This window comes from Lates calcarifer, linkage group LG4, assembly GCF_001640805.2.
Source record: "Lates calcarifer isolate ASB-BC8 linkage group LG4, TLL_Latcal_v3, whole genome shotgun sequence".
In the NCBI taxonomy this organism is placed as follows: Eukaryota; Metazoa; Chordata; class Actinopteri; family Centropomidae; genus Lates; species Lates calcarifer.
This window is the reverse complement of record NC_066836.1, coordinates 15,434,113-15,452,489: the sequence shown is the minus strand read 5'-3', so window position 1 is coordinate 15,452,489 and position 18,377 is coordinate 15,434,113. Positions and strand designations below refer to the sequence as shown.

General features: G+C 39.9%; 2 protein-coding genes across 2 annotated transcripts; one reads left to right on the top strand and one right to left on the bottom strand.

Moving 5' to 3' along the window:
* Positions 1-9,053: 9,053 nt before the first annotated feature.
* Positions 9,054-10,142, top strand: LOC108883626 (uncharacterized). The gene is made up of 4 exons (XM_018676985.2): positions 9,054-9,220; positions 9,346-9,457; positions 9,590-9,664; positions 9,818-10,142. The coding sequence occupies exons 1-4, from the start codon at positions 9,145-9,147 to the stop codon at positions 9,870-9,872; spliced, it is 318 nt and encodes a 105-aa protein (XP_018532501.1). The 5' UTR covers positions 9,054-9,144; the 3' UTR covers positions 9,873-10,142.
* Positions 10,143-10,794: 652 nt separating this feature from the next.
* Positions 10,795-12,639, bottom strand: ccl20l (C-C motif chemokine 20-like). The gene is made up of 4 exons (XM_018676984.2): positions 12,481-12,639; positions 12,256-12,376; positions 11,450-11,527; positions 10,795-11,306 (listed from the first exon to the last, which is right to left on the bottom strand). Exons 1-4 carry the CDS (start codon positions 12,560-12,562, stop codon positions 11,186-11,188), a joined length of 402 nt encoding a protein of 133 aa, XP_018532500.1. The 5' UTR covers positions 12,563-12,639; the 3' UTR covers positions 10,795-11,185.
* Positions 12,640-18,377: the final 5,738 nt, after the last annotated feature.

Genomic DNA, 18,377 nt, shown 5'->3' with positions numbered 1-18,377 from the left:
GTCTAGTAGTTTTATACCTACAGGTTTAAATCACACTAGCATGTTCACACTAATATTTACTGTATATCACATTGTATATCACGTTGATAAAAAGTCAGTATGTGAACAGCTCAGTCATACAAGTAGCAACAGTGGTAGGCTACTATGCAATGGATGGGGAAAACCCATAACACTGTGGTTCTGAGCAAACGTTGCATCAACCTCAAACACTCTCCTCTCTCAGCCCCTCGCGCCTCCCCCAGCTGTGGCGCACTGAGACTGAGCTGTACTTTCTCTTTCAACCCACACATAGTAAACGACCGTTGTTTTTTTTTCACACATCATTTAGTTAGCAGCACCAATTAATGGAAACATGTGATCTGAAAGCCCCTAAAACTTCCACCTGGTCAGCCTGAAGCCCACCACGTCACACCATCAGAGTTGGGGGAGATGGAAAATGGCGGCCATTAGGAATAGGCAAAAATGATTAAACTGACTAGACTTTGAATGAGTCAGCTATGGTCTTGATAAATAGATTTGAGTGTACTACTTTATTAAAGAAATGTTTGTGTTGGGGATGACATTTTATGCAGTGGTTTTCAGTATGCTGAATGAGGGCGGTATTAAAAGGTTGTATGTGGTTAGAGAACAGCTCTGAGGGCACTGAGTCACAAAGCTTTGACCTCACACCTGGTGACACTGTTATGTATGTTATGCTAAATATATTTTTAAATCTCTCACCTCAAAAGATGTATAACTTCATACAGTATACTGTGTATCACTTGTATGCACTGGAGATGGACAAAATCTACCTTGTGATGAAACCCCATGAACACTGATACAGTACAAATCCAACATTATGGGGATATAAAGGAATACTTTAGGAGCTATTTTTACTTATTTCACACAGTTTCTGCACATATTCTCTCCACCCCCCTTACACATGAGAACAAGAATCTCTACTATCTTTCATTCAACTAACAGTGGCGCTGCTCTTAGACTCAACTATGTTACTATAGTGAATATCTTTGTTTTATGATCTTGTTACAGAGATGTGAAGCATATAAAGAGATGAGGTGATACAGTGGCTGAATGAGCTTCTAGATGCTGCGATACAGTATTTTTGCTTTTTCTCCAAACACACACTTAGACAGTAATGTTGTATTCTGTAACTCACGATTACCAGAACGTAGCCGTTATATTATGACCATTTTTATTATCTAATGTTGCTCAGTGTCACTGTACAATGACAGTAACAGGTAATTTACATATTTACATACAAACCAGTTTAACATAATAGAAATGAAAATTACACAACATAGCAAATATGATATTATGTACAATAATAATATATTTATGAGATATTTAACTTCACTAAAATTAGGTCAGGTATTTACAGGAAACATTCAAAGTCTGTGAATCTCAAACAGTATAGCAAAAGGACATTTTCGTTTCAATTGTGATCTATTTTTGCGTGAAAGTGGACGTTGTGTCAGTGATGGCGTTGGTGTGTGGTGATACGTTGGAGGTGCCAGTTCTTTCCATCAATGAAGGCCATGCTTGTCTGTGTCCATATTCCCTTGGGGTCAGAGCAGATTCTCCTGGCCCTCAGCGTGGTGAATCTATTGAAAATCACAACACAGAAAAAACACAGTTAGTAACATGTTGCAACATTTCTGAGGAGAAAGTTTTTGTTTAAAACTTTAGAAATCCTGGAATAACAACTGTCCGTAAGTGTTCCACATTTTACTTTTGGTTGGTATCAAAAGACCCAAGACCATGTAGTGACAAATATGCACACAAATCTGACACAGAATGGCTTGCTGACTTACACTACTGCGTGTAGATGGCATGATGGTTGACTTTGGATGTAGTAACTCTTCAGCATGTTTCGGTGGATTTGAGTGCTTGAAATTGTCAAACAGCAACTTGCTAAGCCACCTTTGAAAAAACACACAAGACTCCATCATTATCATCATCATCATCTAACATTAAATACAACATTGCACTGTATATGGAATAACACGGATGTGCATAAAAATGTTCATATTGTCCTTACCTTGCGCTGAGGTTGTGGACACCATGGCAGTTACAAGTAAAAGCGAGACAAAGGCAAGACTTGTCATTGCGTGTCTCTGGCTAAAACAGATATGATGTCTAGTTTGCACTGCAAGCCCTTTTTAAACCCACCAACACAGCAAACACATTCATTTATGCCACTTGCAACTGGAGCGTGCTGCACCCACAGATATGCACACAGGTGGAAAGTAGACTGCATATTTCCTCCTCCAGCAGCTCATCAGTGCGGTCTTTGCCCCTCCACTCACTCATATCTGGTGGTCTGAGGGTGTCAATACATTTTCCACTGCAGGAGAATGTGGTCTTTGCATGTATTATAATATTTAAAATTCAAATAGTTATGTGGAAATTACGTGAAACATCCAGACCTGTAACACGAGGCACTTGATTGTAATCTTCATGGTCAGTGAAAGTGATGATATCACTGCTTCACTACACTGTACTTTAAAGGGATCACTGCACATTTATTGACACTTTTCCACACAGACTTTTAACTTTATTATTATCATGCTGATGACAAAGCAACCAGAGAAAAGGTTAGCAACCAGAGATGTGGTTAGTATAAACCATTATGTCCACTGCTAACTTGTATAACTCAGAGGAATCTTAAAACAAGATTCACACGCGAAGGGAAAACCTTATAAGTAGCTACAAGGTTAAGGTGATTTCCTGTATTATAAATAAATAATCAATCTCGCTTTCTAACACGGAAGCTCTCTCCTTTTTTTTGAGGTGGGTTTTTCTTCGTGCTACTGACGCTCATGTACTCATTTCTGCAACCACAATGCACATTGATAGAGAAGATATATGCCACTTTGTTGGTATCATGGCATTTGCACAAACATCTGAGGTTTTATACACAAACACAAATGCACTACATACACTGATTACAACAGCCAGATGTTGTTATGTTCCACTGAAACCCGCATGGTTTGTGGTCACCTCTGTACTTTCATGCACAGGAGGAAGAGCCTGGCAGCAGAGACTCCGTTATGGCTTCCTATGCACTTGTGCAGTTATGGTACCTGGAAGATATAGTAGCACGTATATAGGAGTTACATAAAGAAACGCATGCATGTGTGGTAAATGCAGTGCATGCCACAAGCGCCCAAGTCCTGAACAAAACTGGGTCACTAAAAAAACAGAGACACATCTGGTAGAGGAGTGAGGATCATTTTGCCAAAACCACAAGAGAAATGGTGCACTGATACTTAATTAGCTTAATGTTTATCATTATTCTTATCATGACCGTAACATTAACAGGTAAATTTTAAATGGTATGGTTGCACTTTTACTAATGTCCAACAGTGGCTGCTGCACATGTAAACACGTCTGTCAGGTGAAGGAAACGAGTAAATACGAGATGGATGTTGATTGGGTAAAACTAGTGAGAGCAAACGTTGCCATTTTACTCTTAAGTTTTAACGTCAAGGTTAACTAAGGACAAAGCGTATGCGTTATGCGATACTGTGGTCCATTAGGCCCACTAGGAAGACTGGAATTTATTGTATTTTTAATGAAAAACCGTTTGGTAAGTACCAGTCCTATGCTAATGTTAGCTTACCACAACGTAAGCTAACTACGTTAATGTTAATGACTGAAAGTCTAAATCAGTAGACCTAGAAGAAATGTTGTGTTTTACATTTCACCTCTGTATATTCATACAACAGAAATGAACAGTGGCTGTACTTACTGTATGTTGTGGTTACTCTGTTTTTTTTTAACAGTCAAAGTCAAAGTGAGAGTCAGAGAGACGCTATGGTGAGCGAGAGGCCAGCTGACCAACTCTGCATGGAGGAGGAAGCCAGGGACTGTCCCTGGGCTCGGACTCGGACTTGCCTGATTTTGTAAGATTCCAGGTAAGCTTAAAAAAACTGAATGTGCATTACAGAGGTTTACAGTAAGTTTCAGCTCATTGTTTGCTTTGGTTCAGTCTTACTGTTCTCGTAGCCACGGGTTCAGCCACAACAGGCAGCGCTTTATTCAGTGGAAAAGGTTTAAAGACACAGTTAGCAACAAGCTGGTGAACATACTGGAGCATTTAGCCGTTAGCGGACTCCAAATGAAAAATTATGCCTCTCCTTAACTGCTGGTTATGTAAATGAGCAACTGTTTGCTAGCATGTTGTGTTTACAGCTTGTTTTATGCAACTGTTTTTGAAGGCACTTACATGATGACTCATGTTGTTGTGCTGATAGTAGATCAGATCAGAAAAGGCCCATCAACAGTCTGTGATTTTGGAAGGCAAGGGTGTACAATGTGTTTTGTCATTTCATCTGAAGGAGTTGTTCACTCTTTCATAAAGCACTAGTTTTATTCCCTATCCTCTGTTTTACAGTTTCATTGGCCTCCAACACATTCTTTAATCAGTCACCAGTTTGTAGAAAGGCAGCACAGGGAGAGTGGTTGGCTGTGTGTGAGTCCCTGTCTCTTATTCAGATGAGGCAAAACTGTGGGAATGACTAAGAAGACTATTTTCTTCTCATAATGCAGAACATGAAATGGGAATCACTCATGAGAACCAATCCTGTAGAAAAATTAGATTATATTTATAAAGTGACAAAAGTGAACTCAAAAGCTAAAATGAAATCAGAAATCCAGCTCTCCTACAGCCACCGTGTCTCTGTAGAAGTTATCTTAAAGTCAGTGACCACAGATGTTGTTCTGTCACTTTTAAAAATGACAATGTAAGTGGAATTTTTTTTTTTTAGATCGGTCTATTATGTTTAATTGACTCTAACCTGTCCCTTCTTAATGACAGCCCGTTATTATGACTCAGGATTAATCACTGATATCCCTTAGTTGGACTGCCAGAGTGCTGAGGTCTGCGGCACTGTAAGGCCTTGCTACCAAGTCTTGTAGTATATTGCTCCATCATTTGGCAGCAAGTTGGAGCCCATAGAGATAATGACATGAGAGAAGTCATGACGCAGTGGAGCAATCTGCTTGGACTCTTTAATTCGATGAATCCTCGTAATAAAACTTGATAAATGAGGCAAATAAAAAGGGACTCTCTTTAACATATAGTTCAGAAAGTGCAAACCATGTTTCGCAATTGTATCTTCCTTTAAGTGAAGCAGAGCACACTGTTAATGCTTCCTTCCTCATTTTGAGTTATCATTTCTGCTTTTCATTGACCTGGAATTTCAATGTTTCATTAAAAAAAAAAAAAAGAAAAATCCGGTAAAGTCTGTGTAATTCAATATCAGCTGACATGCCTGCCAACAGAAGCTGGTGGATTAACGGTCTACTGTATAAAGCTGTATGTTTTGAAGTCCATTAATACAGATTATTTTAACCGTGGTTTTTAAAATGATTAGATTTTAGATAAATGCAATATCACTAATGATTTTGGAGCAGTGGAAGCATATGTCATTTGAATGCAGGTTGTTTTACAAATATCATTTAAAATTAGGTTATCATCAATCAAATTTACTGCAAGGCCCAAGTCTTTCTATAACACAGCAACTTTTGAAATTATAGTTTGGTGAAATCTAAATCTTGTGAAATATAGGCTGGGTCACAATCACTCACTACTCACTATATAGTGGAATATATGGAAAGTTTGCAATTTTGTAGTGCTGTTCGAATGTATAGTCAGCATTATTATGTCCTGTATAGTGGACTCATAGTATCCCATTATGCATTGTGAAAAGTAGTGTACAACTGATGGTCACTAACCAAGCAGTATATCCCATCATGCACTGAGCTTGTGCTGAAAGAGAGAAAAATCACCTGGCACGTTTTAATTCTGTGACAGTAACTAACTGTGCAGAGATTATCAGTACCTGTGATTACTGATCACTTAAAGTGATTTCTTTAAGTTGTCATTTGTGTCATATATGCCCCGTGGAATTATTGTTCACAAAGGTAAAAGGCAAACACAATTTTTATTAAATGTTCCAGTGTTCAGTGCCAACAATTGGCTCTTTTTCTTCTTAAGGTGTACAAGGTATGGCTATTAAATAACAAGACTAATGCTGTGATACAATGTTATTGAACATAAACATTTTTCAATGTGTTTTTCCTTCAACATACTCTCTTTCTGCATCGACACACAGCTGCATTCAGGTTTTCTGCTAATCAAAGCAGTACAGTAGGTCTTCTTGGGACAGTTGTCTCAGACTTTTCTTAACTTCTGACACAGACTCAAAACGTGTTCCTTTGAGCACAGATTTGATCTTAGGAAAAAGGAAAACGTCACACAGAGCTAGATCAGGTGAATAGGGAGGGTGATTACGCACTGTGATGTGTTTTTGGGCCAGAAACTGCTTTTCCTTTTAATCAGGAATCAGAAGTTTTGGGACAACTTTGGCACACACCTTTGTCATGTTCAAATTTTCATGCAAAATTTGCCAAACTGTCTCTTTATCAATGGAGACCAGATCTGCTATCATTCTTATACTGAGTCGTCGATCATTTTGAATGGTTTGTTCAATTTGTTGAATGTTTTGGATGTGCATGGGCGCCCAGAATGTTCATCGTCTTGGATATCCTCTCTGCCTTCACAATTTTTTTTGTGCCATTCAAACACATGTGCATGTGACATGCAGTGTTCCCCATACAATGTATGTTGCTGTTTTGTTCAATTTGACCAAAAATTTCAAGTTAATGCGTTGCTAGCAATGACGTCACTTATTGGAAACTTACAGCAGATATATATATATATATATATATATATATATATATATACATATATATATATATCACTCGGTGTGACTGTGAACCATGTGGTTTTATTCTCATAAATGCAGTCTCATTATTTAATAGCCATACCTCCTATGTGTCCTATTAAAATATGATTAGGCTTATAATAGTGGGATTAAAAAACAGAAAAAGACCAATCCTGAATCACAGTTAATCATCAACTAAAATCTCATGATTGTGACAGCCCTAGCTGTAACATCTTGTATGAAATGTACAAAATTAGTTCCTTAGGTGTCAAATTAAAGTCTGTCGTAATATCAAGAAAACTAAATCCCAAGTATACATTTCTGAGAAATCTAAAACCACATAAACTATGCAGTCATTTTCCTTTTATCTTTTTTCTTTATTATCAGCAAATCCTTTCAACCTCATCTTCTGGCATAGGGCACGCTTCTGTGGAATGAAGTAGAAGCACTTCAGTATTAGAGGATAATAGGTCACCCTCCCTCAAAAAAAAGCTTTCTGGTGAAATTGTGCTCCGGACATCATCAACTCAGACTGAAAAAAGTCTGAGATCAGTTCTTCTTTTTCACAGCCAGTTTTTGAATGTATTGCTAGAAGACATGACATGAAAACACTGCAACACAATCCTCAGGCTGTTGGCATTTTGGTGTCATTTATTACTGTGAATCAACTCTGGTCTTTTTTGAACTTACAGTTGATTGACGGTGGGGACCATCACCACAGTGCTCATATATAATACACCAATCTTCATATATAATACACCTCAGTGGAAATACAGAAGAGTGCAGGACTGTGATCTGTCTTGTGGTTGAAATACAGTTTGGGTGTAAAGTAGGCTTCATACCAATGTGGTCTTCCTCTTCTTCTTTACCTTAATTTGAGTCCAGTGTGGAGGTGAATACTGTGCCAGAGACTTGTAGGTGGAGATTTAATTTAAGTAATATTTAAGAATAGAGAATTCGAATAGCGTTGATGTAAAAAAAAGAAAATGTATGAATGATTATTGAAAGCAGATGAAAGCCGGACAGAGCAAATCAATTAATCTTTTGAAACAAATTGTGTGTTGTAGGACAATGAATAACTGGCAACATTGTTTTACCGGCAGCAAGGAACCTGAATCTTGCTTTTTTGGTCAGTTATATGGTTTTGCAGCTTTTTATTAGTCTGCAAGTTAATCTGTAAGTGGAAAAACCACTTCCTCCAAGTTTGAAATAAATTGGACATTGCGCATACAAAGAAATACATTTCTCCTTGACCCACGTTGAACAAGTTGAGACTTGTAACTGCAGTGACAGAGCATGCAAGGACAAATGACCAAATTTGGGTGGTGGATGCTCGGAAATCTGTGGTTTGTGGTGGAAAGCCTTAGGATTGCTTTCCTTCCCCTTTTCTTGCCCCTGCACTGACCATCATGGTCAGCACCAGAGAAAAGACAAGGGATTCGAAGAGAGACAGATGACACATTGGGTCGAGTGATCAGCACATGATGTTGTCCTTTACATTATTGATGAAATCAGCAGGATTTAAACCTAGTGCAATAATTACACTTGACCACAAGACAGAGATAATATGTATATCTAATAACCAGCCAGGTTGATAAAGAACATTAAATATAATATAAATGCCCTTCACCCGGTGTATTTATCTACTCTCTATTCTTGCTTAACCTGCTCATGGTCCTGTTGGGCTGGAGTATGTCCCAGCATGGATTACATGAGAGACCAGGTACAAGATGGACTGTTTGCCAGCCAATTACAGAGTTAATGCACATTGTCAGATGCATTTACAGTCACATTTCCATGGCATGCAGTAAAGGTCCAGCCGGACCAGGAGTCGATCCAGGGACCAGCTGCTCAGGGCACTAAGGCTCATGTGGTACAAGCCTCAACCATTCGGCTGAAACTCGCACAATGTGATCTTATGAATACTATCCTAGTAAACATAGTCAACCAAATTGTCTAGATCTGCTGTAATTTATTTCCCATACATTAGTGGATTGCAGCAAGTTTATCATTTGTATGTTAATGTGTTTACTCTAAATGTTTTACCAGTAGTTAACAATAATAAAAGTAAAAGACAAGGTAGTAAAAATGAGTTCTCAAGAATGGCTTTTGACAAAATTTGTGTACATTTCTTTATCAGCACTTTGAGTGTCATGCTGAAATTGCAAAAAAGGAAATGATAAACTATAGTGTCATCCATGTGTGTCCCCCACCCTGATACACACACACACACACACACACACACACACTGTAGGAAGCCCGAAGAGACAGTTCATCCGGTTAGATATCCCCGGTTCCTCTTTTTAAAGTATAAAATGTGGAGGTCTGGTCCGAGGAGATCAGTCTTCTCCCATCTGCCAGATCCACCGTTCAGCTTCTGCAAATATCCTCTGGAACATCTCACGCAGTAACCATGCAGCTGTGCATCAGAAGACTGGCATGTCTGGCTGTCCTCGTCGGAGTTCTGGCAATTTACACAACAAATGCTGGTAAGTTGACTTTTTTACACTGCTAGTCTGCTCCAGGACAGCTGGAGCACACATGCTGCAACATCATTACTTTAAGGAATTTTATCGTAGTGAAAAAACTCATAACAGCAAATTCTTGTTTTTAGCGCCAATAAAGATTTCCAAGTGCTGCACTGAGGTCAGTGTCGCAAACGTCACGGCTCCCATCCTTGGCTACAGGATACAGAAGAAGAACCTGCCCTGTGTCAATGCCGTCATGTAAGAACCACCTCTTTAGTGTATTAAACAAAGTGATAATCTAACCTCTCATACAGTTGAAAATGCAAATTCCTGAATAAAAACTGGTTTGGATATTGTTACTGAACTGAACTCTTTTTTTTTTCCACACAGATTTGAGACAACAGAGGGAGAAGTCTGCAGCCACTGGAAACAGGAGTGGGTGTTTGAGAAGATCATGGAGCTAGAGTGAGTAGGCCTCAGTCAGTCTCCAGAATTAACTATTTATGCTAGTTGCTTTTTCCAGATATGAGGTATCATGTTAAACAACACTTTGATGTGTTGTCTTGGAACATCTCAAAGCCTTATTTTGACTGTTATGTCTTTTTTTGTGTTTTACAGAGAGGCCCGCAAAGCAAAGAAGATGACTACTCCATCTACAACCTCTAGCCAATAGAAAGCACTCATAAATATCTGCTGCCAACTATATTGAACTAATTTAAAATATTTAAAATGCTTTCTGATGTTATTCTGTGATATTTAATATTTATTATTTATTTGCATGCCTTCTTTATAATTTCCTGTCTGTGCTATTTGTTCAGTTAACATAAGGCTTAACAGAGGTAAAAGATACAAAACATGTCCATGGTGTGCAGTACAAAGTATTATAGCTGAGAGATGTCTGCTGTTTGATACAAACAAAATAAATGTTCTTTTTCACTATCTACACCTCTTGTGGACCACTTGTTTGTTGAATTAAAGGTAGCTGTGCTCGTCAAATGACCATTAAGATCTCATACCGTCGCTGACAGAGCCTGCACTCTTACAGATCAATTCTGCCATCTAGTGGGGATTTGTAATTACTGCAATGCAGCTTCCTTGAAAGGAGTGTGTCATTGAGGGAGTCACCTTGTCTGACTGGAGCACTAACCCCTCGGGGTGCTGATCTGAAATAGCATAAGAGACTGCCTCCCTGTCAGTCATGTCATGCATTTGCATGAGCTCGGAGGGCAGGACAGCTCATCAAAACACCTTCCAGCAGATGTGCTGGCAGCATCCTTCACTAAATGCACCAGGCACACACATCACGGCACAAAAACACGCACTGTGCTGAGCAGCAGTCAACTCAGGCAGCGGCCTTCTGTTATTGCTTGTTGAGACGTTTTTTTTTTTAATGTTTAGGGGTTTTCCCTTCCAAAACTGTGTTATTAATTATTAAATGCTACTTGATGATATGTTATAATATGACTGGTTGAATCATACTTTAATCACTGTGATTCATTTTAAAAGCTTGTTAGCCCCACAGCTGCATTGAAAGTTATATGACTCATTTCAGTGAAACAGTGTTGTACATTGATAAAACAAATGTGACAACAATGTTGGATTATTGTCAAGAAAATTTATTTGTTCATGATTATATTCTACATTGGCTGATTAACATGATTAAGCAGATTGACAGCAGGGAAGGAAACAGCATAGTGAGAAAAGCACAATTTAAAAAAATCTCACTAAATCATGGCTAAGTACTTAATCTACGTCAAAGCTGTTCTTCTCAGGTTCCCCTTCATGATAATGAAGTATTAGGGCTGATCCTGCATATGTTAAGGCAAATGAAAGAAATAACCATTTCTTTTACTTTTTCAGAGATAACATCACCAACATAATTTGAGTACAGTAGATTCAATTTCTCTCAAATTGGCACTCGAATTTATGAATTATTTAACAGCAACTCTCTAAGGCCACCACCTCTATCTCTTTTTTTTTCTTTTACTAATAGAAACTTTCAGTGTTGTTGAGGAATGATTCTGTGGTAGTGATGATAGATCCACTTTCATTTCCTTTTTTCTTTGGTGTAGCTGGACCAGTCTTGGACATCTTCTTCAGTCTGGTACTATAAAATAGAATAGAATAGTTTTTACTCAAAGTCCCAAAAACAAAAGAAAATCCCATTCGCACGCAGAGCTTGTCCTCATTTTAAAGCACACATCTAAGCTGAAACTAGTTGGTATTGGAAAGTGAGTGGGACTCTCATACCTGAGTGATTCCAGAGTTTTCCTCACCCACTCATCCTGCCGAGTTGCGCATATCTCAATCTTCTTTACCGTGAGGAAACTGCAATAGTGAGACCCATTGTCAGACACACGTGGAGAGCTCTGTATCACTGTTTAGTTATACGTGTGCGTGCTCGTGTGCTATAACTGTCATTTAGTGTTTGTTTTATACTTAAGTGTTGTACTTTCAATACAGATACAGATACTCTATTTTTGATAACTTTAAACAAGTTTTACAGACACATCTTCTGGTCATCTACGTAAAGCCAAGTTTCAACTGCATCTGTGATTTATTTGAACTCTAAATAAAACCTCTAAAATTATATGATTTGAATCATGGAATATCTGATTGTAATGATACTTGGTTTGATGCCCAGACCTATTTGTGTAATTGTCTGATTAGATTTTGTCAATCTTAAAGACCAGACAGATTGAGAACAAATAATGTATAAACATAATTTATTGAGATATGGGGCAGACCAAACAGCCGCCTGTTTAAAGGTATGAAATGCAGACAGTTTTGACAGCAGAATATTGTGGTTGACAAGACTAATTGCTGTATTGTAAAAACAACATTAGTGCTGCTTCCCACAAAACCACATTTTTAATGAAATAACTATTATTATTAACAGTGTTTTTTTATTTTTAATATTTGGAATAAATCCAATCAATACAATCACTTTACCAACCCATAAACATGCTATGATCATCATATTCTTCATATTCATTACGTTCAGAAATTGGATCGGAGGATTGGAGATGTGATGTTTTAGTAGAAGAGAGTCTTACATGATTGCCTCCATGCGGCACATTTCCGTTGAGCGTTGTTCTCTGTAGCCCACTATACGCTGGACAGGCACTGGACTCCTGTTGTATTTCGTACAACAGGATTTGCTCATTTTGGAACCCACTGCACACAAACACACACCTCATTATTAATTAGCTCAGTTTACATAAAATATACTGTAATTTAATCTGACTGAAGAGCAGTTAAATGTGATGAAACAAACTTACGGGCAGCTGGAGCTGGACTGAGGTTACCGTGTATGAAGAAGAGGAGAATGATTGTCAAAGTGATCATACCTCTGGGATCCATGTTGACAGTGTGGAGCAACAGCGGAGAATTTACTAAATAAATAACCTACGCATATATATATACACTTATGCCACTACTCTTTTTTTTTTTTTTAACCTGTGGCTCCTAAATTGAGGACAGGAAGCCCACTATTACATCATCGCTGCCAAAGTTGCAGACGTTGCACTGATTATAAATTAAGGCTCTACCTTTGCTTTCCTCTACGCAACATCATGACTTGTTTGTGTAGGCCTCTGAGAATATTTCCATGGAACTGGTGCACTGATGCATTAGGTTCATATAATCTCCTTGGGCTCTCATCTATATTTATGCTTTCTGGGTTAATAATCACACTGTGAACTTACAGCACAACCGATTCTAATCATCACACATTCTTCGCTTCATTTAGATTTCTCCAAAGCCACAGTATATTGCGGCATATTTAGCTCTCGGTGCATAAGCGTGGATAACTACGCCTAAATTAAATTCAGGACACAAAATATTGGCCTTATCTTGTGTCGTATACTTTCTGGTGGTGACAAAAATGACTGTAATATTCATTGTCATAATTTGACATTGTAGCTTAAAGCTGTAGTCAGGGTGTTTTACATTATCAGCAGTCTTGAGATTGTTTTGTGGTGAGAACTGATGGAGTATGAGAGGCTTGTCAAAACCCCCCTCCTCGTTAGCCTGACCTATTTAGGCTGCAGAAAGCTGACAACTCCGAATGTTGCTCAGCTGACCTAGATAGGCACAAAATCTTAAGTTGTAAAAGCTCTGTTGTGTACTGTATGTCTCAACAACTACATGTACAAGCTGCAAATGACTAGTTGTAAAAATCAACACCTCTTGCTGAGTAAAATACTGTGAAAGCTTCTGCCATAGTCATGAATCATGGCTGCTGTACAGTCACCACGGGTTTTCTGTTACCCCAGTTACACTACATACAGTAAGTGAGTGCATTGCATTTTGCCACTAAACTGTGCCAGATCATTCTCTCATAGAGGTAGAAGAGAAAATCAGATCCTGCTCCATTCGGAGTGACACTCAGCTGATCCCTGAAGGAGAAATCTATTTTTTGGTTGCCCTTTTCAGAGAGAAATCGCCCTTTTCACGGTGCCAGAAACAGATTAGGGCCACTGTAGCTGATAGGGACTCAGTGTCTTGCTCAAGGACACTCCAGAAGCACAGATTCTTGTCGTCACGGCACCCAGACAGCTGGAGACAGGCCTGCCAGTTGAATGAGTCTCCAACATCTCACCACATAAACTGTAGCTGTGATTAATAGGTGTGTACATGCCAGAAATTAGCTGAATTTTCATCTCCTGCGCCCTCAGACATTTAACTGAAATGACTCAACTTCATAGTAAGTTTTTTTTCTTCCACTTAAATTAATGCAGCTTTAAGTACACAGAAGTCCACTATAATTATTTAGACAGGAAAGAAATTAGCTGAATTGACGTTTTACTGTTGCTATCGTGTTTATAAGGTTTGTATCGTATTTCTTTCTATGGAAACAACTGTCATAAGGAATCACAGCTTCCTATAATTGTTCCTGTGCCGATAGATTTGGCAGATTTAAACATCTATGTTGTGCCTATATTGATATTAAGTTGATAAAGTTACACTTCAATATTTTTTTTGTCTGTTACAGCCTACACATCACCTTGTCTGATCTAGTAAGTCTAAATTAGTTTCGACTGTTCTGAGCTTTGTCATTTTGTGAGAGTCTGAGACCGTGACTCATTGTGTTCTCGTTATGACTTGCCCAACTTGTGCCCTCCTTGAAACCTCCTCTGTCCTCCCACTTGGCAGTCAGGCCCACACATCTCAATTTAGCACATCACACAAACTCATGCCACATTTGATGATGTCCAACAGCAGTTTTTGCTACTTTCACCCATAGGGGGGCAGTGTTGGTATGAGCCACTGATGGGCGTCAAGTAAGACATCATAAAAGGATGTCAAGCCAAATGTCCCACAGCAACCTGAATATTTGTCATATCAGCTTAAGAGGATTGCTGGTCATATGTGAAATGCAAATCAGACTGTAGAGTGCATGTTTTCAGCTGTGCCATACAGAGTCATTTAGCAACAGAGAAGCATTAAATAAACAGTACAAAGGTGATATTTTGGGGGTCACCTTAATAATCTCCCACACAGCAAAACACACGTCAGAAACACAGTGTGGGACCATGTCTTCATAAGATTAGGGCCAGCTGTTAATATCCTGGTTTCTATTTTATTCTCTCTTTCTTTCTGTTTTTGCTTAGGTATCTGTAACCTATTGCATGCACTGATAAATGGAAAGGTAATGTGATAAACTGGACAATAGTCTGGTTTGACAGTTTAATCCCAGATAATCCTCTCTAAAACATGGTGTCTTATCATTGCCCTGTCTTCCTCTGTGAAAGACACACACACACACACACACACACACACACACACACCTCTTCCTGTGAAGTTACAGCCCTAAACTACTTTTTGATTTGATTACTCTTCTGAGAGCTGAAACGATCAGTTGGTGGATCAACAGAAAATTAATTGGAATTCATAATCTATTAATTGTTTAAATTGTTATTTAACAAATCATTTTTAGCTTTTGACTTAAAGCAGTTGTTTTTTGTTTTTGTTTTTTTGTTTGTTTGTTTTTGTTTTTTTTTTGGCCACTTGAAGCAGTGTAACTAACTGTAAACACAACATGTTAGCAATCACTTGCCATTACACAGATGTTTTAACAGTTGAACTAAATTTAAGTCCACCATTCACTTCCTTTTTTGCTTTTCTATCTATATCTAACTTTTATTTATTTATGGTGAAAATGGCTGCCTGCTGCTGTTTCAAATAATGTTGATGAGAGCAGTGAGACTGAACCACAGTTGTCAGTTGTAAAACCAAAACAATGAGCTGAAAGAGGCTAAAACGAGGGGAACTCCGTGAAAATTATCTGTGGGGTTGTCAGTACTAGTGACTGCTTTCAAATAATGCAGTTATTTGACCTGTTGTTAATATAACCATTTTTGATTAGTGCAGCTTTAACAGTTAATCACTTGGTGATTACAAAATTGTGGACAGTGTGTTTGCCTGAGGGTGGGTACTATTCTCTCTGCACCCCACCCCACCCCCACTCATACTGGTGGACAGAGAGCAAGAATAGAGGGAAGGGGAGGGGGGAGGAGGGAGTGTGAGGGTAAAGAGAGGGGGTAACCATTGAGTTGTCCACCCACACAAGGCCCCCCTCTGGTCACCTGCGTGGGTTTGGACCAAAAAAAAAAAAGGCAGAGGATGCATGCGCACACAAACAAAGAACAAAGACGACAGCTTCCTAACCCCGCATGTCAAATGTAGCAGAGGATCTTGGAATAAAAGCCTTTTAAATTAGCAAGAAACTTCCTCGAAACTACAGAAAGGGGTATTGTCAGTATCCCTAAAAGCACTTCACAGCAGAGGGGAGATTAGGCATTAAGGGAAGAGATGAAAAAGCTCTCCAAGCACTTGGCTGTAGCATGATCTTCAAAATAATGCCTAGTTTATCATAATTAGCATCGTTCCAGACTGTCAAACCCGGGAGGCGCAGAAAACAATGCACTCTTCAATATTTTATTAAGGAGTTATGGTAAATTACTTGATGTATAATTATGTGAGCCCGGCAGATTCTGTCCTCACCGTCTCCTCCTACATCCCATCTGCCCTGTGTGTCCAGAGTGTGGGTGACTGAAGTAGCTGCGGGGGGGATGAGGAATTATTGTGGAAAATTATAAGAAAACTTGTGATGTAACAGTCCGAGCTGCACTTCTGCTGTTCGAGCCGACGCTGTAACATCCACGGCCGCCAACAGAATGAGTAGTGGAAGATGAAAAGGAGGGGAAAATATAGAATTAAAAGACCTCTGTGGCATCAGGAAGTGCCCAGAGGTATTTCAGTCTGGCAGAGCTAACTCCTGGCCAGGGAGACTCCGGAGGATACAGTGAGCCAGAAGAGGTGAGGAGAACAGAGGGGAAGAGAGGAGAGTGGTAGAAAGAGGAGTATTTTTAGGGTGGTCTGTTATCTGCTGAGATGAGGGCTTGTGGTATCACAGCCGGGTCACATCGCTGAGGGGGGAAACGGCATGGGCTCTCTGCCGAGACGGTAGATAAGGAGGAACAGAACAATGAGTTCTTGCTCTCTCTTCCTCTCTCAAACACACACTTCGTAGTATGTCCGCAAAGGCACAAACACACACTCAGAGGCTCGTAACCACATCCACAGGAAGACACACCACAGCTTCAATCACATATTCTTTCGCAGATACTTCGAAACCCTCAGACAAGTTAAAAGATCACATGGGAACAGAGCCTCAGAGCTCCACAGGTGACCTGGGAGAACTGTTACTGCTCCGCTGAGTGACAGAGAAAACCGACGATATTATGGAATCTCTTCGCTCAACTGTTTATCTGTCTGTCTTTCTCTCTCTCTATCCGTCTTCCCTCTATTGTAGCCCTCTGAAGATGTAAATGCCAGCAGAACAGATGGATGGAGAGAACATCTCATCACTCTGACACCATGTTTATGCAGTCACACAAAAACATACACCACACAAAACACACTCCTCGTGCACACACGTATACACTCTGAAGCATGATGCTGATGGAGATTTCTTCAGTCATCAGAGTTACACACGATGCACGCCACACAGACGCGCATGCACACACACACTTTTGGTGTTTTGGTGTTTTTGATGAAGCCTTCTGTTCGCTTCTTCCTTTGTTTATACTGAACACGCGTGCATAAACGCGGATGCACAGTCCACACGCACACACATGAATTGAGTAATTCGCCAGACTAGCAGCTGTTATGAAGAGAACTGGGTACACACGAAACGCCTCTGACATGCTAATGACGCTTTGTCGACCCGAGGAGTTGAACCACACACACTCACACTGTGCAGATTTGGAAAATATGACTATTATCTGTCACATAACCTGGAGAATATCAGTCTAATCGCATGAATATTAAAAGGTTTGAGCTCCACTCTGGTACAGGACTGCAAGCCAAATGAAACCCTAACTCGCTCCAGGAATATCTTAGCGAGGCTTTGAGGAAAGATCCTTTTTCAACACCCAACACTCCCCACCACCACCACCACCACACACACACACAACCGCCACCCACCCACCCAATCAAATCCTCACTGGCAATGCGCTGCTCCTCATCTCTCTTCTCTGCTTCTTTTGTTCATCTCTCTCAGCCGCCCACACACCTACCGTCCCTCGGGCTTTTCTCTTTACACTCTCGCACACATGCACGCATTTACATTTGGCTAGTTTGTATGTACTTTGCTTTATTTTCTTCCTGTCTTTTCCATTTTCCTCTCCACTGTTAGACTCTTGGAGATACTGTACATGTATGGATGCAGGTTCACATGTGCACGTATACTAAGAGAGACACACACACATGGCCTATATTTAGTCCTTCACAATACAGATGTGTGGGCAGCAGCCATCTGGGGCCCCCAGATGGAACAAAAACTAAGTGTGTGTATGTGTGTGTAGATGTGTGTTTGTGTGGCATAGGGCTAAGGGCCAAACTTAAAGTAGGGGTTTGAGGCTGGGGGCCCGTTGTGGAAACCCCCTTCAAGAGAGCTGGGAATCTCAAGGGAGAGTGGGAAAAACATCCCGACGGTCATCAATCAAAACTTCGGTGACACAAATGACCAGAAACAACGGGGCCGTTCTCCATCCATGTCACTGTGTCACCTCCGCCCCACAGCCATGTCCCACCCACCTGCGCCGCTGCCCCATAGGCCCTTGCCGAATGCCGCCCGACGCCATTGGCCCGTCGGTCCCCCGAGCAAAAT

What these genes read in the sequence shown, in the direction of transcription:
- LOC108883626 (XM_018676985.2), top strand. Translation starts at nt 9,145, where the DNA reads ATGCAGCTGTGCATCAGAAGACTGGCATGTCTGGCTGTCCTCGTCGGA. An exon ending in AATTTACACAACAAATGCTG is followed by an intron (nt 9,221 to 9,345) that starts GTAAGTTGACTT and finishes TCTTGTTTTTAG; the next exon opens with CGCCAATAAAGATTTCCAAG. An exon ending in CCCTGTGTCAATGCCGTCAT is followed by an intron (nt 9,458 to 9,589) that starts GTAAGAACCACC and finishes TTTTCCACACAG; the next exon opens with ATTTGAGACAACAGAGGGAG.
- ccl20l (XM_018676984.2), bottom strand. Translation starts at nt 12,562, where the DNA reads ATGGATCCCAGAGGTATGATCACTTTGACAATCATTCTCCTCTTCTTC. An exon ending in TGCCGCATGGAGGCAATCAT is followed by an intron (nt 11,528 to 12,255) that starts GTAAGACTCTCT and finishes TCACTATTGCAG; the next exon opens with TTTCCTCACGGTAAAGAAGA. An exon ending in AAAACTCTGGAATCACTCAG is followed by an intron (nt 11,307 to 11,449) that starts GTATGAGAGTCC and finishes TCTATTTTATAG; the next exon opens with TACCAGACTGAAGAAGATGT.